Source organism: Lissotriton helveticus, chromosome 6, assembly GCF_964261635.1.
Source record: "Lissotriton helveticus chromosome 6, aLisHel1.1, whole genome shotgun sequence".
Lineage (NCBI taxonomy): Eukaryota > Metazoa > Chordata > Amphibia > Caudata > Salamandridae > Lissotriton > Lissotriton helveticus.
In genome coordinates, this window is record NC_136067.1 from 1,708,402,421 (window position 1) to 1,708,428,904 (window position 26,484).

General features: G+C 41.6%; 1 protein-coding gene across 1 annotated transcript in view; it reads left to right on the top strand.

Annotated features, from left to right (window-relative positions):
• LOC144763712 (uncharacterized) overlaps positions 1 to 26,484 on the top strand; it is a 3,323,440-nt gene that overhangs the window by 2,836,382 nt on the left and 460,574 nt on the right. The window contains exon 9 of the mRNA XM_078649576.1: positions 26,330 to 26,404. Within this exon, the coding sequence (XP_078505702.1) occupies positions 26,330 to 26,404 (75 nt within the window). The remainder of the gene's footprint in view (positions 1 to 26,329; positions 26,405 to 26,484) is intronic.

The following is a 26,484-nucleotide window of genomic DNA, read 5'->3' on the forward strand; positions in this document are numbered from 1 at the left end:
AAATTGTTGTGAAGCATTTTGCATTTGAACCCTTTGCTGCTTTTGTTGTTTTTGTGGTTTTATTACCTGTTCACTTCCCTGAAATCCCACGTTTGGATTATATTTTTGAACTCCCCCACAATTCGGAAAAGGTGGTTGTGGTAATTGGTCTTGACGATTATTCACCTGTTGTTGTTGCTGTTGCTGTAACTGTCGCTGAATATTAAATTCGTTTAACCCCTGTTGCATCTGTAGCTGTCGCTGCAGGTCAACACCATTCTGCATCTGTGGATTCAATAAGGGATTCTTTAAGTTTTTAGGAGGATGAGGACACTCGTCCCTCCAATGTCCAATTTCGCCACAATTAAAACAAGGTAATCTTTGCTTTAACTCCTCAATCTTTGGGCTAAATTTCTTCGGGAAGTTATTACCTTTAAACTTTCCTTGTATCTGGTTTGTATTTCCAGTTTGAACAAAATTAGTGTTCTTATTACCCATGCTGGCAATCTGTTGCTCAGCCACCTTTACCTGAGCCCACATGGCTTTCTCCTTCAGCTTCTTCTGTTTTACTTCTATTTCATCATTGCAATACTTTGCTTTTCTTAGAATATCATCTACAGATAGTGATTGCCATCCGACAATACTAGTTCTGATCATTTCTCCAATTTCAGGTTTTAATCCATAAACAAATCTATAGACAAAATGACTCATGTCTTTTTCATCTAATTTTTCATAACCACTGTATTGTTTAAAGATTAACAGTAGTCTTTCATAAAAAGAATGAACTGATTCTTTTGTTTCCTGTTCTGTTCTTTCTATTTTAACCCAATCGACTTCTTTGGGTGGAATTTTGTTTTTCATCCAAACAATTACTTTTTCATAAAAATCCATTACAAGTGGATTTGGAGCACCTGTTTCTTTAATTCGCTCAGGTTCTGCTTTTGGCCAACTAATCGATATTTTGCATTCTGTCCAAAGATCAGATGGAACAACAATGTCAAAAAATCCATCTAAATCAATCCACAGAACTTTTGACACTTTGATAAACCTATCAACTTGCCTGTACCACTCAACTGGTTTTTCCCTCAATTTTGGAAAATCATTTGTAAATAACAGAATGTCTTGTCTCGACCACGGGATATGAACATATCCTCCACCTGCAACTTCTCTCATTGGAAATTGTTTTGACAATTTATCCAATCTTTCATCTTCCTTCTTTTTCGTCCATTTTACTCTCCATTTATTCAGTTCTCCTAGCTTTTTGATATAGACAATCAAATCTTCAATGTGAACTATTCTTCCCATTGAGTTCAAACTCTCAATGTCACTTTCTGAAAAGTCTAATCTGTAATGTTTTGCAAAATTCTTTTGTTTACTCACATCGATTTCAAGTTCTGCTGCTAGATCCTCTAGTTGATCATATTTGTTTTTCGTTTTCCACTGAATGCTTTTGCAAATGAACAGTAGTTCATCATCCCGATAGTAATTTAAACTATCTGGACCAATTGTTCCAATTATTAATTCTTCGATATTCGCTTTTAATTTGGCCACATCAAGTTTTGGTGTGGTTACCCTGACTTCAGGACTCCCTATATCTGATACAGCACCCATTGGTGTTTTTGGAGATAAATCCTCATTAAAGGTTAAATCAGGCATTCTTGATTTAGAAGTGTTTATTTCAGATAAATCTGAATAAAATCTTTCAGCAGCCTTTTGAATTTCTGTATTTAAAGGAATAGTTAATCCAGTTTTGTTTGTTTCTCTTTGGTCAAATACAGGTTGAACAGGACCAATTGTTACTGGAACTGTCACAGCTTCCATGCCTTTTGTCATTCTTTTTATTAATTCTTCCTTTGATCTTATATATTCATTATAATCAACATCTTCAACATTTCTTGTCTCTCTTGTATAATCTTTTGGAGGTTCCCTTGCTCTTGGAGTCATTGTAAAATGTCTACCTTCATTTCGAGCATTCTCAAATTCTGGTCTTCTAGGAGTTTCAGTGATTTCACAATTATTTGGATAAAGTTTAGGAGCTTCACTAATTGGAGGTGCACTCGGTGAAGTTTCAGTAGAAACCACCGGAGTAGACCATGATCTAGGAGGTCTCAAAGGCTGATTAGGCTGATTCTTTCTAGCAGTTGTATATATTTCTTCCATAACTGCATCCTCAGATTCACTTTCCATAGATTTCCCTGTAGGAGTACCCATTACCATTTCATGAATTAAATACAATCCTTCACTCATGTTTCCCTGTCTCCACATTCGCAATCTATCTTCATGAGTTTCTCTTTTCCAAGATGGATTTTTAGAAGGTCTTTTAATTCCACTAGCTTCTCTTTGTAACTGATACATCTCATCTTCCCACTCAACTAAAGCTTCAAATTGAGTTGGTCTCGGTTTTGGAACAAGAGTATTCATTTTCTCACGTAAGTTTCTTAAGACTCTTACATTAAATGAACCATCATCAGGCCAAGTTAAAACACCGTCATTTTTAGTATATCGTTTCCAATTATCGAACCATAAGACAGTATGATATCCATATTCACCTTCCATATACGTTGCAGGTGTTTTATACTTATGAAGTAGTTTACCACCTCGCGTTTCGATTTTCTTGTCAGGTGAAAATAAATTTTTGAATTTCTGAAATAATGTTGACTTTTTCTCAACATGTTTAAAATGATAACTCATTTTTAAGAGTTAAATCTAATTCACAAAATCGTTCGTAAAATATTTCCGGGATGTTCCGTAAAACAACCAATCCGTGCGCGAAACACACCAACAAGCCAATGATAGTTGAGCTATGTCACTTTTCTGCTCAACCAATAAATTTGGAGTTTTTCCGAACGACCAATCAGCTCACAGGCCGTTAGAGATTCAAGAGCCAATCAGAATATAGCTTGTGACGTAGGTCACCCAATCCCAGCGCGGCTCTGTGACGTACACAGCAGCTGCGGTTTCTCGTTTCTCACTCCTTGCGCTTACCCCTCCTTCACAAAATCTTTTCACAGCGCCATTTTAAGAACATTTTTCAGTGTAAATTAATTCTTAACAATGACTATAAAGACAACATCTGTTCGTTTCACTATTTAGGATAGTTTACATACATTCAAGTATCCACACTTCGGAATAGACGGCGCTATTCACACTAAGGATAATATTCAATTGTCAGTAGAGTAACCTTACCCCACCCTTCTAACACGTATAATTATGAACTCGCTTTGCTCTGAACCCACCGCGAAGTGAAAGTTCTAAGAGTTCCACTTGAACATAAAATACAATTCAAACTCGCACTTTCATACGGAAAATTCCCTAATTTCAAACACACATGAAATCCGTACAGGACTCTCACCTGTTTATAGAAATCATGCACCGTTAGCAAAAATAACGACGTTATCCGTACAGGGCTCTCACCTGTTTATAGATATGAAGCATGTACCCGTACAGGACTCTAACCTGTTTATAGATAATCATGCACCGACGCTAATTTACCCTTCACTCAAGCTCGAATATAACTAATACTCTCATCACAGTGAGTTTTATGGAAGGCGCTTTGTCCCTATTCTCATGCTGCTCTAATTTCTTAGAAAACCCTCACTATACAAGATTCAGACCTAGCCCTAAAACTGTGCTGCTCGGCGACAACACTATGGTACACGGCGATACCTCTTGTGATACTCGGCGATATCACTACAAACAGAACAGATGGCTTGCGTGACTAATTTCTCGCCACACAATCTATACCGGTATAGCTTACAGATAGCACGAAAAACGAACTCAACGTGTGTTAAAACATCGATCCTATTTCCATACCATAACGTAACCCTTAGCAACCAACATATTACCTTGGTTACCCTTAGCAACCATCAATTTCTGCTACCAGAGAATTGATCCAGCGGCCTATAGAAAATATATCATAAACAACGCTACCCTACTTCATAACCTATAAACAAAATTCTATGCTAAATATGGACCCATTTATAAACCTGACATATTTTGGGCCTACTGAATCAGGTGGTCAGATAAAATCTATATACACATTATCTACATACTATATACATTTTATACATCTGTGGAAAGAATATTGTCATTAGAATAAAACTATACCATTTAAATGACCACCATTGGCGACGTGATCTAGCTAATAGTAACCTACACTTCTGAATAACCAAGACCAGCTTGTTTGTCAAAAGTAAGATTTTATTTACTAAATTATGGTATATAAGTTGATAGTTTTATAATTGAATTTTATTTGCAATAAAGCAAGCATGATTGTATGAAATATGAGAAAAATACAATTTAAGCAAGTAAATCAAATTTAAAATGAATATATAAAGTTTAGCATTTCTAAAATCTAATTCCCTAACTGAGCTAAATAGATAGAAATTAAAGTAAAGTTCTTTGAGGATTCTTACGTGCTCCAAGTAAAGTCCGTCAGCACTTCACCCTCATCGGAAAGTCAGAAAGCAGCAGCCAGCCCATCCCTAAGGGCATGACTTTTTATACCTTTCTATGCTAACTAAACTACGCAAAGGAAAGTTTTCAGAAATCTTCGACGTCCCATTGGCTGAGAGTGACAAGTGACATGTCACCCAGTTTTCAAAAAGTTCCATTAAATCACGTTTCATAGAGACTATTGTCTCTTCCACGTGAAGCCAGAAGCTTCCTGAGTTTGCAACAAATGTATTAAGTCATTCTCACAGCGTCCATTGACTTTCATTATACTTCCGCGGATGCCAAGTTAAGACTGACAAAATGTTCACTTTCGACCTTGGCCATGTCCGACAGAATGATGACAGCATCAGTTTTTTTTTTGCTTTGTGAACGCAGCTTTTGACGAATAATTTATTTCAGAATGGGCGTCTCGTGACTTTCTGCAGAATTATATGTCAGCTCTTTTCTGCGTTTCAAGTGACTAGGCCCAAAAGCAGGCAACTTATGATTTCTAATATAAAACAAACACAAGAAAAGTATTAATGTAAGAAATAATGTAGATTCTGTATCCACCCCTTGGTTGACTAATTAATTAACCCACCCGATTAATCAAAATGTTACCTAGCCATTGCAAACAAATAAAGCAGCGTTTATATCTACCAGTCTCCGTTTCTCCATGAGACTCATATGCATCTAGAATAGTAGAAATGACATCACACAGACAAGGAAAAGCAAAACAAGCACATGCTTCTTTTAAGTCTGCAGCAGTTAGTAATGACAAAAACGAAAACAATAAATTATTTTATTATTTTGCACGAACAAAAAGATGCAACAATTATGCACGTTTATGAGCACACATGTTAGTCCCCCCACGTGTAAAGTTTAATCTAAGTTGTATTAGCACAACATATCACAAATCATTAATATTATTATTCATGTTATGGAAATATGACTTTGCGAGTTTAAACAAAATTTTGTTTTCTATCTCGCTCCATCAATACGCAGATGACACCCAGTTGGTGCTTGCCTTCTGCAACAACCCCAGCCAGGATATGGTGAAATTTAGGCAGGGTCAGACAGCAATCTCAGAGTGGATGGCTGCTAACTACTTGCAGTCAATTCGTCCAAATCCGAGATCCTTCTGGTAGGTAGAGATCACCATCTATGGGGCATTCAGTGGTGGCCTCCTGCTCTTGAAGCTCTCCCATACTCAAACCGGTGGTAAAGAACCTCGGCATAATGATGGACAGTGATCTCACTTTCGAGACCCATGCCAAATAAATGGCAGGGAAATGTTTTGGACTGTTGCGGGCCTCAATCCTATACTTGGTGTCTTTGACTACAAGACTCAGCAACTGATCATCCAATCTTCTGTCCTTGCCAGACTAGATTACTGCAATGTACTTTTCTTGGGAGCCAACAAATCCGCTGTTAAAAGGCTGCAGCACCTTCAGAATGCTACTGCTTGCACAATTTGTACCCTCCCTAAACACTGTCATATCTCCAGCCTCCTCTGTCGCCTTCTCTGGCTCCCCCTTAAACAGAGAGTGTGCTTCAAAACGCTGTGCAATCACCACAAAATCCTGGTGGGTTCTGGCCCCAGAATCTTGAGTGATTTGTGCTCCTACTATGCTCCCACACACGCGCTGTGCTCAGCAGATTTGCTCCTGGACAGAGTTCCTTGGACACAGATGGCCAGAGCAGGCGGTGGTTCTTTTAGGTTGTTGGCTCCCGCCCTCTGGAACTCCCTCCCTATCCACATCCGCAGTACCCCGGATCACCTTACCTTCAGAAGGCTGGTGAAGACCTGGCAATTCACTCAATGTTACTCTCTTCTCCGTTCTGTCGTCTCACTCGGTGTTCATCTTAGCGCTGGGACGCCCCGTTGCTGGGGCAGCCATGCTCTCTACAAATACCTAACATAACATAACATAACATTGGTCTCTTTGCGCCTGTCTAAGGATTAGCAGCCTGGCACCAGCTAATACTTGCCAGAAACATTCAATCAAACTTTGTCCTGTCCAAAGGCCTGTTCATACAAAAAAGTTTTCAATCTCTTTCTAAATGGAAGGAGAGTATTTTCTTTTCACAAACTTTCCGGCAGTCCATTCCACAACTGGGGTATCAGAACTGAAAAATCCTCCCTGCCTATAGTCAATTTGGTAAAACATGGGCAGGTCAGCAAGGTTGCCTCAGAGGAACGAAGACAGCGTCCCTGTACATGTCACCTTAGACGGTCATGCCAGGGGAAGAGGGGCTACTGCCTCTCAAAGTGCACCTGATCATTGTATTTTCCAGCATTGCCAGAGTTGGGAGGAGTCTGGTCGTCTGCCCACTGGTGCTGGAGGATAGACCACGGTATTCAGCAACATTCCAGATCATTAATTGGAATGCAGACCACCCCCACTGGGATGGTTTCCCATTGGTTGAATCACAGCACTGCTGCTGTGACCGGACCTGCAGCGCGAACGCTCCTTCCGTGAGGGAAACGGCTGTGGGGCTCCCTGCTGACAAACAAGCGCCGTGAGGGCAACGGCTAGAAACTACATTACCCAGGAGCCCCTGGGACTACCGGCGCACCGCTGACACACCTGGCTGCGCCCGGAGGCGCTACATAGCTGAGGAGCGCCGAGAGCTCAAGCGGGGGTGCTACTGTGACCGGACCTGCAGCGCGAACGCTCCTGCCGTGAGGGAAACGGCTGTGGGGCTCCCTGCTGACAAACAAGCGCCGTGAGGGCAACGGCTAGAAACTACATTACCCAGGAGCACCTGGGACTACCGGCGCACCGCTGACACACCTGGCTGCGCCCGGAGGCGCTACATAGCTGAGGAACGCCTCCCGCCCCGCGGGACGCGCGCGGGCAGCGTCGGGCTAAGCGCGGGACAAGGGCGGGGCCGTCTGTGGCCGTCCGAGGCAGGAGGAGGCAGGGCAGGGCCAGAGACTCTGCTCAATTCTTCTGGAGTCTTGTAACACTATCAAAAGGTAAAGCGAACTTAATAGTGTATGATCCTTTGGGAACTGCGGTGCTATTGAACTGACCTCACCTCTGCAAGGTTTGAACAGGTCTGTGTACATTACTCACTTGGCCCTGTACTCATGCCGGGGGCCATGAAAGACAAGGCAACGGTGGGGGCGGGCCCTATTGACAATTTCCTGGTAAAAATGGTAAATAAGATCAATAATGATAGAAGGGCCTCCTTGGGTAGTGGTAATTCCTTAGATCACGACCAAGCTCTGGAGAGCCCTTTTTTACCAGAGGGTTTACCGGATACCGCCATTATTACTGATAATACACCAGTGGCAATCACTGCAGTAGAAGTACTGATTCATCAGGCCCCGGATACTGTAGTACTTGACAAATCTACCTCGGAGGAGGAGGAGGAGGAGGAAGAGGTAGCCCCTGTTCAAACCCACACTAGGCCATTCAGAAACTGTAGGAAGCAGCAAGGCAAGAGGGCTGGAAGGCTTGCTCAGAAAAGAAAGGCAGAAAATAATCAATCTGTGATCAATTCCACCCCGGTCCTGACTGTCATGGTGGAGAATAAGAGCGAGGAAAATATAACCTTGAGCCCTGGCCAATTTGACCTGCTAATTCGCAATATGGAGGCCAAATTCGAGCTGAAATTAGCGGAATCCCTTAAACCCTTAATGTCTCAGTTGGAAATTGTCACAGCAGAGGTTAAGAGATTGGGTGATCTATTAGAGAAGCAAGTAGTTGGCATAGATAAAGTAAAGCCCTGTCTACCCACACCTAATATAGATTCTATGGAGTCTGGCAGGAAAGGGATAGCCAAGAGCAATAAAAATGTACACGTCCTATGCCAAGCATCTAGAGCTACCCAAGATCCTCCTGGCCCTTCTGCTCTACCCACACCTCCATCTATCAATACAGGAGTACACAACAAACCTGGGCCGGTTACAAATCCATCTGCTACCCCTAGGAGGAGAAGTAATTTTATTGATCTTCCGCCAGGCTGTGCCCCCTATGTAATTGTATTAGCAAATGTCCCCCTACATACTTCTTCTTTGGCTGAGCCATTTGAGGAGTCACATGACTCCCTTAAAAATAAAGTTGTATCATGGCTGAACCTAAATTGTGGTTTCCCTTCAAAATTTGCTGAAGAAATAATCACAGTTAGGAGGGTAAACTGGATTGGTCCCACACGCAAAACTTGTACTCGTGATTGCGTGGTGGTAAATTTTAGATGTCCTCAACATGTTGCCACAGTTCTAGTAAGGGCAGCCTCAATGGCCACCGATAGTAGTAGCATCAGCGTGCGCCCTTTGGGATATTTTTATAATCACCTTTCAGGACCCCCCACCCCTAGCCTAGGCAGAAGCCCTTTTACACCTTTAGGCCTTCCACCAGATACCTTTAGCCAGGCTTCAGGGAGGGAGAACCTTTTTAGGTTTGGTCCCCATATCACAACGCACAATAGATTTGACGCCTTGTCGGGTCTTGAATTGTGCGATTGACGGGGGGATGGAGAAGGTAGGGAAGATGCTGCTGTAGTGGTCCATGCCCCTATGGCTCTTGTACCTTCTTCAGATAATATTGGATGCAAATTAGAACTGGATACCCCGGATAAAAGGGATAAGATCAGATTATTAAGCTGGAATATTGCCGGCTTACGGTCCAAGAGAGAAGATCCCAACTGGGTGAACTTTGTTAAATCATATGACATTGTTGCTATGCAGGAGACTTGGGACATGGATTGTGACTTTTGGCTGGATGGATTTACTTCTTACTTTGTCCCGGCTTTAGCATCTCCTGCTGGAAGGAACAGAGGGGGCCTGCTGACTTTGGTCTCGGTGAATGTAAAGGGTAAAATTATGAAAGTTGTCTGCGACTCCCATAACTGTTTAGTTTTAGAGGTAACTTTGGTCGATGGCAACGAAATACTCTTTGTGAATTGTTATAATTCACCGAATGGCTACCCTGTTAATGAACATTTAGTGTGGCTAACAGACTTTTTAACTACTTATAAAGAGAAGCAAACCACTTATTGTCATTTTATATTGTTGGGTGATTTTAATGTACACTTATGTGTAAACTGTGACCTCATCGATACAGATGCTCCTGACAGTATTTCCCCCCCGCACTTTGAACACAGTCAGAAGGGGGTGGCTATGGAAAATTTATTAGCGACCAATGATTTATATGAGGCAGAATTTTTTGATAAAAACACTAGGGTAGCTACGTATACTGGAAGGGATTGTGATTCAATAATTGATTATATATTCCTATCGCTAGGTCTACTTAAATTTGTGATTTTTTATAATGCCGTACCGATGCCTGGGAGCGATCATAACCCCGTGGGGATGGAGTTAGTAAATGGCTTCTCCCTCATGAGTTTCAGTACTATATCTCAGGTTGCTTTACCCATTAAGACTAAAGATCAGGGGAGGAGGCTCAAGTGGGGAGAGGTAGTACCGGAGGATTTTTTTCTCACCATAACCGCTGAGGCTACCGAACAATTGAACATCTGTGCTAACCCCCTCTCAAAAGGCGAGGAGGTTTTAACCTCTTTTGAAGGCATCTGCCATATAATATCCCAGAACCTAACATCCAAAGGTCAGGGAGGGAAGAACAGACTGGTTGATACTACCTGCAGTAAAGCCCACAACAGCCTAAAAAAAGCACTTAATACCCGCCCCAGGGATTTATCCTTAGTGCGACAGCTGAGAAAGGATTATTCCAGGGTAACCCAAGCGCGTAAACATGCTCTAAAAAGAGAAGCTTGGCTTGAGCTTATGGATAAAGCTACCTTAAAAAATAGCTCAAAGTTCTGGTCAATAATAAATACCCCACTGTTTGCTCGTGACCAGAACGAGGAACTGGAACTTAATATCCCTGAGGTTGACTGGCTTAACCATTTCGAAAAAATGTATGGAAGTAACATGGAGCAGGAGCTCTTTGAGCTTCCTGCATCTGAATTCCCACCAGGGCCAGTAAACTTCAACATAATTGAAGTCATTGAAGCAATTGAGAGTAGCGCAGGCAAAAAGGCACCGGGTCCAGACGGGGTTCCCTCGGATCTGTTTAAGGTTAACTCATTATTCTGGGCAAATATTTTAGTTAAAGTTTTTAATGCTTCAACTGTTGTGGGATTCCCGAAATCTTGGTCCAGAGCTACCATAATCCCCGTGTTTAAAAAGGCCAGAGGGGAGATCCAAGATGCTATAGGCCCATATCATTATTGGACTCCTCTGTTAAGATTCTAGGAAAAGTCGTATTAGCCAGAATAACTTCCTGGGCTACTAGGAATAACATCTTGACGGACGTACAATACGGCCTCAGAGCGGGGAGGAGCACAGAAGACCAATGTCTTAACCTTCACCTGATAATAGCAAAGTACACGAGGGCCAAAAGGGGATCCATATTCCTAGGCTTTATGGACTTATCCACAGCTTTTGATCTAGTTAATAGATCAAAGCTGTGGACTATGCTACTGAACATGGGCCTTGATATCTCTTTGGTACACTTCCTGGCGGAGCTGCATAAAGATCTAAATGCCTCCATTAGGATGACTACCGATGGGAAGTGTACAGCAAGTTTTAGGTCCCGACGAGGGGTACGCCAGGGCTGTATTTTGGCCCCCATGCTGTTCACGCTGTACATGAATTCATTGGAGGCCAACCTAACAGCAGTAACTCAGGACATCCCGTGCATGGGGGGGAGGCCAATTCCGGTGCTCCTCTATGCCGATGATGCGGTCCTGATAGCCAGGACCCCGATTTCCCTACAAAAACTCCTTGATTCTTTTGGATCTGTTATGTCCAATCTGGATTTGGTCATTAATAGTGCCAAGTCGCATACAATGTCAGTGGGTTGTTCAAAAAGCAAAGAAAAAACATTTTTTTGTGGCAGTGAAGTTATCTCCGGAGTAAAGGTTTTTACTTATTTAGGGGTAGTGTTTGACCAAAGGGGAACATGGGTACCGCAGCTAACCTCTAAGGCAAATGCAGTTAGAAGCTCTGCATCCGCAGTCTTGGGGTTCGCAAAAAGACTAGGGGGGAAACCTATAGAGGCTATTCTGGCCATCTACAAAGCCAAATCAGTTGCAATAGCACGTTATGGGGCAGCTATTTTGGGATATTCAAAAATAGACCGCATCCAAGTGGAAGAAAACAAATTCTTAAGATCATTGCTTGGTTTGCCCCAGCAAACAGCATCTTATCCTGTACACCTTGAACTAGGGGTGGGATTTATTACTGATATGCTAAAATTAGCACCCATTGTGCTATGGATAAAACTTTGGCTAAATCAGAACCTTAGTCTGAACCATAAAATCATCAAAGACTGTATGAAATTAGATCATGTAAGGGATATTCAGTGGTTGTCTTATGTAGAGAATGTGGCTAAAAAGCTAGGACACCCTGAGATCTTTGAAAGTCCAGAATCCCTATGCAAAGAAGATCTAGTATGGGTGAAAACTAATTTCATCAAGCTCTGTGATGCGGAACAAGAGGCGGAGGAATTGTGTAAACTCTCAGTGAGGAGCCATATAATGATAACCACTACTCCTGAAATGGCGCCTTATTTGTCAGTGGTAACAAATTTTTTCCATGGATGGCTACTGTCAAAATTCCGCTTCAACCAAATTCATACGGTCTTATGGGATATGAAAAATTGGTGCAAGTTAGAGGATTCTACCCCATGTAAATGCGATGATAAGTCTGTCCAGGACACTGCGCATTTTCTATTTTTTTGCCCGTGGTATAGTGAACCCCGGAAGCGCTATGTCAAACCTTTGCTGAAAGAGATGAGTTTCACTCAATATAAACCTGCACTGTTATTTTTATTAATGTTGGAAACCCCTTTCATTATGTATTGTATTGCTAGTTTTTTAACAGTTGCCGTAAGAATCAGGAGAAAAAGATTGGACTTGTAATACTGTAGAAACATCCTTTGTAAAACTGTATTTTAAAAACATCCTTTTTAAAACTGTATTTTGTATATGAATTAATGTTGGTGAGTTCCAGTGAGGAATGGGATTCGTGCAGTAGTTGTCCTCTTAATAGGAGGAAAAAAGGAGAGAAAATTGGTTTTTTAAACTTTTTTCATGAATTTAACTGTATTAATTTGATTTTTTATCCTGTTCTTAATCATGTACCTAACATTGTTTTAGTATACTTTTATGATTTTAATTAATCGAATAAAGTGGTTTTGACTGACACAGCACTGCCTGTAAACCTGGCTTCATTTAGCTAGTCCTCAGGAAGTAACTGATCATAAACAATTGAACATGGACTAGCTGTCTGCATTTTATTAGCATGTGAGATCAGGTTGGCTAACAAGGTCAGCAGGGACTTTTCAAGGATGTGTTGAGAAGTGCCTCAAAGGTAGAATGATTCTATAGATTGAGGAGGTATAGATGGCTGGAAGGTAAGTCTTTGGTGGAGTGGATGAATAGTTGCAATAGAGGTGTTATAAGGCCAGGTCATGAGGTTGGCTCTCTTTAAGTACCTGCGAGGAGAGTGTCAGACCTGAGAAATCGGAGCTGAATTCCTAGAAGAGGGATGCATTGAGACAAGAAGCCTATTTGGGTGGCACATTTTGAGGTGCCTTTCCAACCACATCACTGATAATCCAGTGACCACCAGATTCACCAGCTACTGGTGCACCCTCACACACCTCGATTACAGCAGACCCATAGGTACCCAGAAGCCACCATGTCTTCCTGTGCAATCCGGCCACATTCACCCACCCACAAGGTGCTCTGGAAGCTTGATGAAGTTATTTCATACACCCCTCCGAGGCAGTGTGGGTCTCATATCCTAGCAGTTTGTCCGGATTGTTGCCGGAGTCAGAGACATTTCACCCACAATGTCGTACAAAGCTAGAGACACATGTCCTTGCCAGGAGCCACTCCATTCATCAGTTTCTATCCTATTTATTTTTAGCAATTTATGCAAGTAAGCTTTAACAGTAGTGACATCAACAACATTAATAATAAAATTTGTACAAAAATTGTCCGTTCCTTTATGCCACATAGCAAGGATTTGTAGTTAGCCGTAAGCGGTCAGGTGTAAGTTACCGAAGACATGCTTAGGTATGTTAGCGGGGGGGACATTTGTGCCACATGTGAGTGTGGGTGTAATTCCCATAGTTTCGGGTCTGATTCCTCAAATGCGGTCAGTATACTATTGCCTCGTGTGCTTTGCCATTGAACATGTTGTGCCAAAATTGCAAGGCTGTGGTGTGTTTTATGTTGCTTCCGAATTTATTGTGTTCAATTTCGTTTCTATAATGTTTAGGTACTCTCGCCATTGCAAGGGATTAGACAATGGTTGCATCCAAGATGTATTGGACAATTGGGTCTCGTGTTCAGCCACTAGTGCCTTACAGAGATTTAGGAGCCATGACGGCCGGTGATTTCCAGGCCATGGCTATGGCTAATCTACGTTTAGCCAGACCCAACGCTAAGTCTAAAAACGTATTCAGGTTCTTGCAGCTGGCGTTCTGCTTCATTGTCCTGAGTATAAAATGTGGGCCCTGAGCTGCTATTGGAGTACCTGCTGTGTCTGTCAATGTTCCAGCGACTTCATTCCAAAATGCCCTGAGACCAGAGCACATCCACATCATATGAGGGAATGTAGCGTCTGTACAGGGTTCGAGTCGGGGTACCACACGGGTGGACGGCGTCTCCCCACTTATTTTACCGGGAGCTCAATAACTATGAACTGCAAAGTGCAAGCCACCTTTCGTGACGTCAGCGTCCCCCCACTTCTTTTTTTTAGGACTTGTGCTCTGCGTCTGTGGCCAGACACCTGGGGCAAATATCACCGGAGGTGGGGTACATATGCGCCAGTCTCTGTGGTGTCAGATATGTGTGGTGACGGAGTTTCTTTACTAATTCTCATGTTACTTTCAGACTCGACATTATCTTTGTTGCCCATAGAAAGTTTAACTTGTCAGCAGCCGCTCTGCAGCCTTACAGGGCCCTAAGAAGGGTACATGAATGATCCTACATTTCTATAGACAAAGGCTCTTATGTTTCAACACTTTTCCCTTTAGACACAAAATGGGTAAAACCCTTTGAAACATCAAGCCCTACGAGTGCGCTTCTGAGAGTGAAGACACACATCATTTGGGTCACTGAGTAGTACTTGTAAATACTTGAATTTTATGTTTATGCCTCGTGCCAATGCGACATCAATTATTGTCACCTACTGTGATGTTATTAGGGTGAAAGTGATGAAAGATCATTCCTGGGACGATTCAGGGCCAAAGGTCATATGATGTTACTTCCCTTGCTGTCATTTAGGTCAAAGGTATGTGATATCACTTTTCCTACGCCCATCATTTGATGACTCCACATCCATGCACCTCTTGCTAGCAAGACTGCAAAGAAAAACTAGGCGAATTAACACACCGAGTAGCAACGAACGAGCATTTTTTTACACTGTGATAAATTCGCCTAATGCTTGTTTACTGGAATATTCACCCTTTTGTTTTTTACTTGCTTATGCCTTACTACTAATTTTGGCTCATCTGAAACTTGTTCAAGAGGCAGATGTGTGGACTAACTTTCACAGTGTGACTTTATAAAGTCTATGTAGAATACATTAAACAGGTTTCTCTCATGACTCAGTTTTCATGCAAATAACTGCTGAGTGTAATTTGTTTGATATGTTTTCTACAAAGAAAGGCTGACAGAAACTGGCCCAAAGCCCCTAAAAACCACTACCCAAAGAACCCAGTGCCTGAACACGCTATACAGCTGAAAACGCCATTAACCATATATTAGTCCGCTTCAAAGTTCTTTTTTGACTTTCCTATCTTTCGGACATTTTTTGTTTAAGCAGTACTTTGATGCAATAATGAAGTCCACAACGGAGAGCTAAATGGAGTGCATGAATGAGATCTGCCCTCTGGAAATTGATGTTTTTCCCTGTGCACATCTCATTTAGATCTCTTGATTTTTCTAATAAGAACATAAAAATAAGTTGTGAAACAGTGTTAATCGTTTAACATGACACATACATGTCAGCAACCAGTAACAGATGTATTTTTGCTAACAATGTTATGATGTAATTGTATGTTTTTAAAAGTTGTAAAAAAATAGATGAGTTACAATAAAATTCAGTAAAAAGCCTGAGAAAATGGTCTGCCTTTTGCCTTTGAGAAGGAGACATTTTCACTGTTTCCTTTCATATTTTCTCAGAGTCAAATTTTGATCCCTTTAGCTTGAATATTTGATTTAAGATTTGCATTTCAAAACATAGTTCGACGTGTTTTTGACAGCCAGCTCCTGAATGTCAGAATCTGCATTGCAGATACTTCCAACGTAGAAACAAAAGAGTTTTCTGGTCCGTCGGGCCTGTCCATTTCCCGCGCGGTGCATTGCTCCCAGGCTAGGGGCGCGTGTCCTGCCAGTGACAGTGTTAAGTATACCCTTTGTCCGCATCCTGGCGTTTAAGTGCTAAAAGGAGAGCACGCCCTCCATTAACACCAAACCAAACTGAGGAATCCACAGGAGCAGGCAAGGAGATATATTTTCAGAGCACTTTGATGATGAGTTAACGACAACGTGCAGTAGATAGAGGCAGTGGGTGGGACGTGATGGCGGTGCTCAAAGTTCAGCAACTAAAAATGGACAAGCGTCCCCTCGGATGCCCCCGGCTGGAGGACTTAAAATCAGTGAAAATGATGCGGCACCTGAACTTTCTTATAATACCACGAATTTGAGGAGCTGAGTTTGATGTGCCCATGCCACAGCAGGATCCTGCTAGTCAATCTCTTCTCTAAAAAGCTCCCATCCTGTACTTTCTGACTGAAATCACCATCCACTCTACCCGTCTGGCAAGCCCCATACACCTCCGTTTAGGAAAGCCCGTCCATATCCTAAGACAAGTTCTGTTCCCCTCTTTACAAGCCTGCACCCCTTTAAAATACCCACCCAGTCCTGAAATCTTCATCCATGTGCCTTCTTGAAATTTCCGCCCAGCTCCTGATTCAAAGTCTATGCCAGTCCCCTCCTCTAAAGCCATGGCCTGTTCCCCCTTTTCCAAGCCATAGTTGCTAGGGTTCCAATGCCCATGCACAACTAGCTGGCTTCACTCCAGGTTTTTAATATACATTCTCAGACTTGCAGTCCTTGTTTTATAGTGAAGTAAACAAGACTAGAGGTCATAGAATGCAAATACATTATTTCTGAGCAATTACAGGGATGTAGCTACCAATGGTGCGGCATGTAAAGTGACGCTGGGGCCAAGTAGCCTCAGGGGGTTAATACATTCTGATTATTGCAGTTTTTTTTATTACAACCCTCCAGTTAGGAATTGGAGGTGGGCGAGTTTATTTTCTTTGCTTGCCTTAAGGGCCTCTAGTGCTCTCGCTGCACCACCGACTAGTTATCATGCATGCGGTTGGCAATATTGATATGTCTGCAAAGCATCCTCAAGAGCACTCAATAAAAAGCCACATATACCACACTTCAAAGAACCAAGCTTGAATTTAACACAAACATTGATGGTATCAAGCAAAAGTGCATGCACTCTTATGCTTTGCAAAATACTTGCAACCGTTTGCAAATGTTGGCCACTTTATAAATTTTTTTTTAACTCTTTCGCTAATTGGGGGCCACTTTTATTCTGATACCTGGGCCTATTATCTACCCCAGTCCAACTCTGTTTGCAAGATAAACCATCTCCTATCTAAGGCACTCTGTTAGACCTGAACAGGTCAGATACAAGTTATCTTGGTTGCTTCCAAATGAGTGTTATATATTTGGTACTATAAGATTAATTCGATATCGCCAGGTCCTCCAGTAAAGATGCTATGTGCCCTAACATCACATCTGAAGCAGGCATCTTGGCTGTTTATTTCCACATGGTCTCTTTCCCTAGGTGTGCCTATATTTTTTCTAGTAGATTAATCAAGATGAAAACGGACACTTGTGACACTTCTAGACCATTGGCTAGGAAGTATATTAAAATACCCTCAAAAACTCAATGTTGTTTGGAATGCGGTATATGTGTTTCCTCCGCCCCACATTGTAGGTTATGGCAGTTATCATTGGGTATTCTAATTATTTGTAGTTTGCCAGCCTCATCCAGAGGCACCTCTGGTCTAAAGTGCAGTGTCCAGAGATGAAATAGAAAAGGTGTGAAATCAAATTGTTGAAAAAAAGGAAAAAATGTTAAAAAAGGGGGAACACACCCGAAGTTTTTTTATTGGAGGGTGAATTTCCTCTGTTCTAAAATATGCTCATACTTCATATAGATCAAGTTATTGGATCTGGGAGTATAATGAAAAAATTGTCGACATGTTTCAGCTCCTTCGGCCCGAGGGGTCTGTGGAGCTTTCGTCAGGACTAACAAACAGAAAATTTTACTCACACAATTTGTGTAGTATCTTTTGTGGTCGTTTTCTGATACTTTTTTAAGAAAACCATTCCTCCAAATTCTGAATCAGTAGAACCAGTTTCTCCATCGGGGATTCCGCTAGTTGGAGCCCAGAGCCGCGTGTTGAGCAATTCTCCGACTTGTGCTGACTCTGCCCCCGGATGATGATTCCGGGGGCAGAGTCAGCACAAGTCGGAGAATTGCTCAACACGCGGCTCTGGGCTCCAACTAGCGGAATCCCCGATGGAGAAACTGGTTCTACCGATTCAGAATTTGGAGGAACGGTTTTCTTAAAAAAGTATCAGAAAACGACCACAAAAGATACTACACAAATTGTGTGAGTAAAATTTTCTGTTTGTTAGTCCTGACGAAAGCTCCACAGACCCCTCGGGCCGAAGGAGCTGAAACATGTCGACAATTTTTTCATTATACTCCCAGATCCAATAACTTGATCTATATGAAGTATGAGCATATTTTAGAACAGAGGAAATTCACCCTCCAATAAAAAAACTTCGGGTGTGCTCCCCCTTTTTTTTAACATTTTTTCCTTTTTTTCAACAATTTGATTTCACACTTTTTCTATTTCATCTCTGGACACTGCACTTTAGACCAGAGGTGCCTCTGGATGAGGCTGGCAAACTACAAATAATTAGAATACCCAATGATAACTGCCATAACCTACAATGTGGGGCGGAGGAAACACATATACCGCATTCCAAACAACATTGAGTTTTTGAGGGTATTTTAATATACTTCCTAGCCAATGGTCTAGAAGTGTCACAAGTGTCCGTTTTCATCTTGATTAATCTATTATCTACCTTGGGGAAAGAAACGGACGCTTTAATTCCTCATCCCTCCTTGCTGATAAACGAATATATTTTTTCTAGACCATAGGTCAGCTGAAACTGTAAAGTTTTTTGGCCTTTTCGAAATTTGATACGGGTTGTTTCCACGTGGTAGGTAGTGAATGTGGAGGTTTCGCGTCAATATTAGATTTGGGAAAACATGATTGTCAGAGGAGTACTTGGAATTACTGAGTCATGAGTGCACTCTATCTTATAAGCTAATACTTTTTTGTTAATGTGCCCTTATGTGCTATTTTTTGCTGTTCTACTAAAGGTTATGAGTTTTCTTTCTATTCTTCATCTTTATTTCTAAGGTTCATAAAAGACTGAAATGCTCTTTTTAAAGTTATTATAGATTGATTTATTCCTTTCAGGTTTTTCAATCTGACATGTAAGAGTTTGGCGAAGATTAATTTATAAATTAATAAGTGTTCTTCGAAGGCACTTACCTTTAATTTTTGTTGTGTGCTACATTTTGACAAAGTAGGGCATAGATACAGCCCTAGTATTTTACTCAAGGGTTCACAGGCCCCCTAAACCAAGCTGTGGGTCTTAGTCGTCAGATGAATAACTCTGCGCTACTGCCAAGATTGATTCTTTTAATTATAGACGTTTTGTTCTGCTTTTCTTGGTTTGCTCTTTATTGTTCCATATACAGTTAGTAAAATTATTTAAAAAAGTATTCACTTTTTGGGCGATTAGAACATTGCATTGTGTGCCTTCATCACCTGGAGTCAACCGTGAACTCAGATAGATCCAAGGCCGCTTTAACTGCCTTTTGATCGAGACTTTATTTAATTAAGACACGCAAGGCAACTTGCTGGACCTCATATCACACTTAACTAATTTGCTGTGTGAATTGTCTTCCTGTGGTTGAAATCCATTCAGCAGTATATTCCTGCCCAATCTTTATTGTCAGAACTTTAATTTCCTTTTTAGCCCTGTTTCTAATCTAGCCCGTCCCTACTGGACTATGTTCCGGGTGATGGAATGGGGCGTTCAGCGATGATAGGGTGGAAAGTAAGAAGCAATTAGACTTTCCTGCATTATGGTCAGTGGTGTAGCGAAACTTGAGGTTGCCCCCCTGCAAGGTACATGGAGCCCCCCCTCAGGACTCAATCAGGAGCTCTCAGACCAGGGTGCTGTGCTGAGGGGGCCCCCTGCAGCTCTGGCCCCCCCCATACTGCTGGGGCGGCGGGACCCATGTTACGTTTCTGATTATGGGATCTGAAAAAACACAATCTCAGTTGGCTCAGTTACCTCTCCATTCTTGCCATAGCAACCAGATGTGTGAGAACTGAACAAGGCACAGCCTGTTAAGTTCTCTTTAATAAGCCTGCAACAGGGGAGTTTATAGAATGCAGTGTGAGAGTTGGTCAGAATGCAAACTCAGCTGTTGCTTTGCCTTGGGGCCACCTTTTAACGGTAAGGTGAATACTCAAGATAGCCACATTGCAGGTAACGTTATTCTTTGCCTATTTCTTCTGATGTTCTACTCATTTTGAAGCAGATGAGGTTTGAGACATTTGGGTATAGACCGTTTATTTAAGTGGCCCAGAGTGTCTAGCATTTTAGTGGAATTGAGACACTGTGCATTTGCATTGCATAGCTCAACAGAGTCCCCTATCACACACATTCAATTAAGTCACATAGTCTTACACCAACCATGTTATATGTTTTCTTGGGTAACTTTCACAGTACTCCTTCTTTCATGTGTAAGAGATTTTGGGTTAGAATACTTATTGACTTATAATGCACATAAATGTATTTGGTCTAAATTCAAAAGCCAAACACATGGCAAGGAAAATACATTTTAAAATGTGACAATGCCGTAGATCCATTGAGAGTACTGGTAAAGCTATTTGGTTGTTATGCAAGTCCATGTCTTGCTACCACAACCTGGCACCGCACCACAATAGGATTCAGTAGTGATTCGTATTTATGTATTTTCGGCAAAATCAATTAAGTTGTTAGTGATAGGGATATTCTGTTGGAGGCACTTTGGGAAATATTAAGGAATAATCAGTGTGAAGGGAGTTTAATATATCATGCAGCATTGCTGACATGATGCTTTTACTCTCTAGCTCATATTTATATGGTAGTTTTCAAACGCACTTGGGACTTGGGAGTCTTGTTGCGTAAGGAAGGGACTTAATTGGTCTTGAAAGCAAGCAATCGAAGATACGAATTAGCACAACAAATGGATAATGTCTGCACTATTCCATGTTGGTTTTTTCCTTTTAAATTTAAAAAGTCTATTGGACTTTATATCTTATTTCCCATGTAGCCTTTAGTCCAGACTTCTCCAATGAGTATCACAAGCGCTACTGGTAGTACCTGTAAGTACCTCTCCTGTGTCCAACCCAGCCTACTAAATTAGAAGCATTTGCTTGGCTGATATAATTGGAATGTGTACATTCAAGGCAAAAATGTCACTTCAAAACTCATAATCTGATGTTTGGAGGAAAATGATTGAATTTCCAACATATATTTAAAGCTTACTAATAGTATTACCTTGGTGCCAGGGGAAATCAAGCTATACCTATCATGTGTAATACTTATGTAAAGGCATTACAAAACTGACAGAGCCTTTTTTACATTAATGATGGTTAGCCTGTTTGATGCATAGAGGTGATCATGGGTAGTAATCTTGACTGGGGTGGCTACTAATACAATCTTGTCTAATGTAGTCACTATTAAAACTCTAATAATAATAGTATCTTGGGTTGATTTTCGTTGAGGTGACTTACACATCATAATGTGTAAACATCTTTGAAGTTTGAAGGCACAAATAGTCCTCTCATACTCGGACCACCGAGTATAGAGTCTTTTTGGACATTTCACGAGAGAGCCCACTTTTCTTCCCAAACATACATGCCTCTTGTGGCCTGAAGTGTTCTTGTGGCTCACTCACGTACCTGAGGGTACTTTTACAGGTGCATGTAACCAGATTTCAGGACGCAGATTGGAAATGTAGATTCACACAATCAGGATTTTTTTTGTATTCTCCTTATTAAACAGTTGCTCAATGATACAAGTGCCTGGAGACATGTTACTTTCATCGAGAGGAATGAATTATGCATAAAACATTGCTTATGTGAGTATTACATAATGGCTTAAGGACTAGGATCTTGCATGCAGAATCCATAGCTAGTGTGCACAATTGGGGTGGGCGGTGGGAATTTAGTGAATGCCCTGACCTGCAGGGTAGGCATTACTTGATCCAAGGCCCTCTGCGCCAAACTATAAGTAAATGTTTGAGCACATAAATAAATGTACATTTACTGTAGATTCGTAATTCACCCAATAGCAAAGTAGTAACCATGGAAATCTACAACTCTCATACAATTCCTGGCATAAGTCTCTTTGCCTACTCTTACTCCAGGCAGACTGATCCACAGGCAGGCAATCTACCAGTTTAAAGTTGGGGTTAGGTGCATTTTGCACTTTGAAAATAAACTGCTTTCTACTCCCCAGGAAATATGTTGTTTTCTGAGGTAAAATCTCCTTTCTCTCAAATATGGGGCTGTGCCTTTCCCTTCTTATGATTTTTCATTTTCAGCATTATTCCTTAACCTAAACACTCTTAACATCCTGCCCTCTGCTTCTCCTATCCCCAACCCTGTCTCAATTAGCGATGTAATGCTACAAAGTCAGCTAAAGTAGAATTCTGCATGAAAATCCTGATTTATAAACGTGACTTATACAACAGCATCTGATTATATACTTACCACCTATGGTTGGTTTTAAGAATAAAGAAGCAGGCTAGTTCAACCAACTAAAATATTCTCCTCCAGGCGGGAATTGCATCACAAAGTCGTGCCATCATATTTTTGGTCTTTAAAGTGACCAATATTATATCGTTTTACCTTCTGGGTGCATTCCTTAACCCCTTCCGTGCTCGTGACGGAACCACGCCGTCACAAGCCACAGACACGCTGTGCTAATGACGGAGTGGTTCTGTCACGACGCGGCCGCCCCGCCTACGCGGCATCAATTCCGTGCCTGAGCAGCGGTTTAATTGAGCGGGCGGGGCCGTGACAGAACCACTCCGTCATTAGCACAGCGCGTCCGTGGCTCGTGACGGAGTGGTTCCGTCACGAGCATGGCGGCGCCGCGCGGCCACCACTCCCCCTAGCGCCACGGCGGAATTACCGCTGTGGCCAAGGGGTTAAAAGACATCCTAGCTCTCAGATTATATGCTTAGGTCTTCATGTTTGATCTTGATCTAAGAGGAATGTTTCTGGTTATAAAGAATTCACCAAAAAAGATCTTGGGCTATCTTAGTAAAATATTGAGCTCTTGCTGGTGGTAAGGCAGAAGTATAATAAAACAACAACTCGTAGTGAAGGGTCCGAGGGAATGTTTAGCGACCAAACAGGTGAATACCCCCAGTGTAACTACATAAAGAACAAAGTACCTGTAGGTCGAATAACGCTGAGATAGTTGAACCAACACTGGGCAAATTGCACATTGAAAATTTAATCAATAATCAAAAATCAAACTGGCTTACAACAATTGCTGTTTGAGTCCTATCAGCCCACCAAAATGGCGGAGCCTCATCATGTAGGACACCCAAACCTCGGTCTGTGTGCGAACGCCCAGGTGTATTTTGGCTTCGCATCACTCGGCCATGGTTTGGTCACCGCAGTTGTACTTGCCAATGGTGGAGCTGATATGTGCAGTGCAAAAAATGAATCATGTGAAGTGTCTAAAATGGTGGGCTGATAGGACTCAAACAGCAATTGTTGTAAGCCAGTTTGATTTTTGATTATTGATTACATTTTCAATGTGCAATTTGCCCAGTGTTGGTTCAACTATCTCAGCGTTATTCGACCTACAGGTACTTTGTTCTTTATGTAGTTACACTGGGGGTATTCACCTGTTTGGTCGCTAAACATTCCCTCGGACCCTTCACTACGAGTTGTTGTTTTATTGTACTGAGCAGCTGTGGCTGCGGGTCCTCTTTTCTTTATTTAAGCACCACACAGCAAGTGTAATGGTGTTATTTAGCTCACCCAATTTATTTACCTGCTTGCCCACCACGGTTTTCCTACCATGGAGGATTTTGGTGGCTTAGCGTTTGACGATGAGGATTTGAATACCATCCTCAGCAATAACCCTAGTATATTAGATGACCTACCTTCGACCTCTCACCCCACGACAGAGGATGATTGGGTCAAGTTGCTGAATCTTAAGAAAAATCACTCACGTGTGTCTTTACACGGAGTGATCATGAACGAGTACCTACATGGCAAGTGTGCACCGTCAGGCTTGATTGTCACCACTGCACCACGACTCTTCCTTACCGATAAAGAGTTCCTAAAAAATTGGGCACTGATTGCATGGCGGTGTACCCGCGATTGGCTGATCTTAATAATTAAAACAGCCAAGAAAACAGCTGATGCCCTATTAATAGAGATCCAAGTTCTGGAGGGACAAATTAATGCAGCAATTCGCCCTGTGATTTATAAGAAGAATCTGGAAGATGCCAATAAAACCAACAAGGAATATCGTGATAACATCCTTCTGAATAAAGTAGAGAAATTCAAGAAAGATCTGGCATGTTTCTCTATGGAATTAGCCTATCCTTATTTGAGTGAGTCTTATGTAGCTCCCTCCACGAATTCCAAAGGCAAAAGATACGGGTCGAATTACTCGTCCTCGGGCTCAGATTCGGGCTCCAGTGACCAAGGGAATTCAAATGCAGGCCCTAACATCGGGTGGCGAGGCAGGGGTTTCCAAAGGAGACCCAACACCTGTTTGGTCGCTAAACATTCCCTCGGACCCTTCACTACGAGTTGTTGTTTTATGGTAAGGCAGAAGTGCCACTGATCTCTAAAGCACATTTTAACCAAAATTTATATTTTCTGACCCACATATCTTTTATTGCCTGTCTGATCATGTCAGGCCCGGAGTTTGAGTGACTATGAACTTTGATATGGAGTTCTTCTCACTGCAGAATGCAGTCATATTAAACATTTCTACTACACTACTACTCTACTTTATGCCCCTGCACTCCACTGTACAACACTCTACTCCACTGCATGCCACTTTAAGACACTGTACTCCACTCAGCGTAACTCTCTGTATGCCACTCCAGCCTACTTTACCTCACTCTCTTCTGTAACACAGTACTCCACTGTATGCCCCTCCTTTCTACCCCAGTCTACTGCACTGTACGAGTCTTCGCTTCACTCTGTGCCACTCCACTTTAGAATACTCTACTCCACTGTATACCACTCCACACCACTCTACTCCAATCTTTTTCATAGTACAACACTGTACTACACTGAATCTGCAGGACACACCACTGTACTACACTCCACTCTACAATACTACACTGTACGAGACTCTAAACCACTCTATTGTATGACACTCCACTCAACTTAACTTTACTCCACGACAAACCAGTTGACAACACTCCACTGGGAAAGGAACAGATAATTTTTTTATATAACCCTTACCCACTCTAGTAGGCATGCTTCCACCTTGGATTCACCCTGGCTTCTAAAGTCCAGGGTGGGCTCAACCTTATCCCAGGGAGCTGTTATGTAGACTGTTACAAAGGGGGTGTAACTTTAAAAATTCCTCCTCCACTCCCAGGTACCCCTTTATTGGAGGGGTGGATGGGAAAGATTAAAAACTATATTAGGGGTTGGAAGAATATAATGGTCCTTTGACCCTAAGGTCGTAGGACCACTAATATAATATAAGAGCTCCCTGGGATAAGGTCAAGCCCACCCTGGCCTTTAGGAGCCAGGGTTAACCCGATGATGAAGCATGCCACTATTAGTGTGAGTGAGGGTTATATAAAAAAGAGGATCTTTTCATTTCCCTGGTCTTATTAGAGTGGTCTTTGATTTGACACTTGATCCCATTGTTACCTTGCACATACAAAGATAGTCTAGAGGGGATACCTTTTAGGTCAAAAGTAGTCACATAGGGAGAATGTATCCTTCCATCCTTGGTCAACGGATCTCTCCACCCTTTTGGCACTGTGGTATTCTTCTCAATCTCCAGACCTTCACATTTCGATCATATTTTCTTTACCACAACACAGCATTTAATTTCTATAACTAACATTTTAGGAAGTAAAATATGTTGTCTAGAACTGATCATGGAGTACAGTGTAGGATTATTAGGATCGTAGCATACTTACTTGGTCTATAACAGCGTTATCAAATACATAACAATACATAAGACAGAAATATGAAAAAGTGGTTGTATTGTTTATTGTTTCTTGACATATCCACAGTACTCGGTACATTTATTGCACCTTCTCTAGTATCAAAAATAATTGAAACAATATGATCACTGCTACTATTGTTAGAACAACTATTACTATTACTTGCTTCTACTACTAACAATAACACTAACAACATTATTGATAGTAAAACTCTAATAAGATTGATAACGATACATAATCATAACACTGCAATCTGAAAGAATAAGATTTCAGAATGGGATGTAACATTTGTGCTTACATATATTGACTTTTTAAAATTAAAATTTGTGTTTTGTATCCTGCTTGAGATATGGTAATTTGAAGCAAATTGCATAATTGCTGAGCTTGTATTGAATACGCTTTTCATTCTTTTAACTCTGCTGGCTCAGAGCCAGGCATTTTCAAGACTGATATTGAGAATAACGTATGTATTTAAATAGGCAGGAATAAGAGCTTCATCCTCTTTATTTGTTTTGTATTTCATTTCAGAACTCTTGAAAGATTCCAAAGACGTACAAGAAGTAACCAGAGATCAATCTATGGATGAGCAAGACCAAGCTGAAGGTAAAAGAATCCAACAAAAACATACAACATAAAGTAACAGTATTACTTCGGAATAGGGGAAACCCATTGCTGGGAGACTA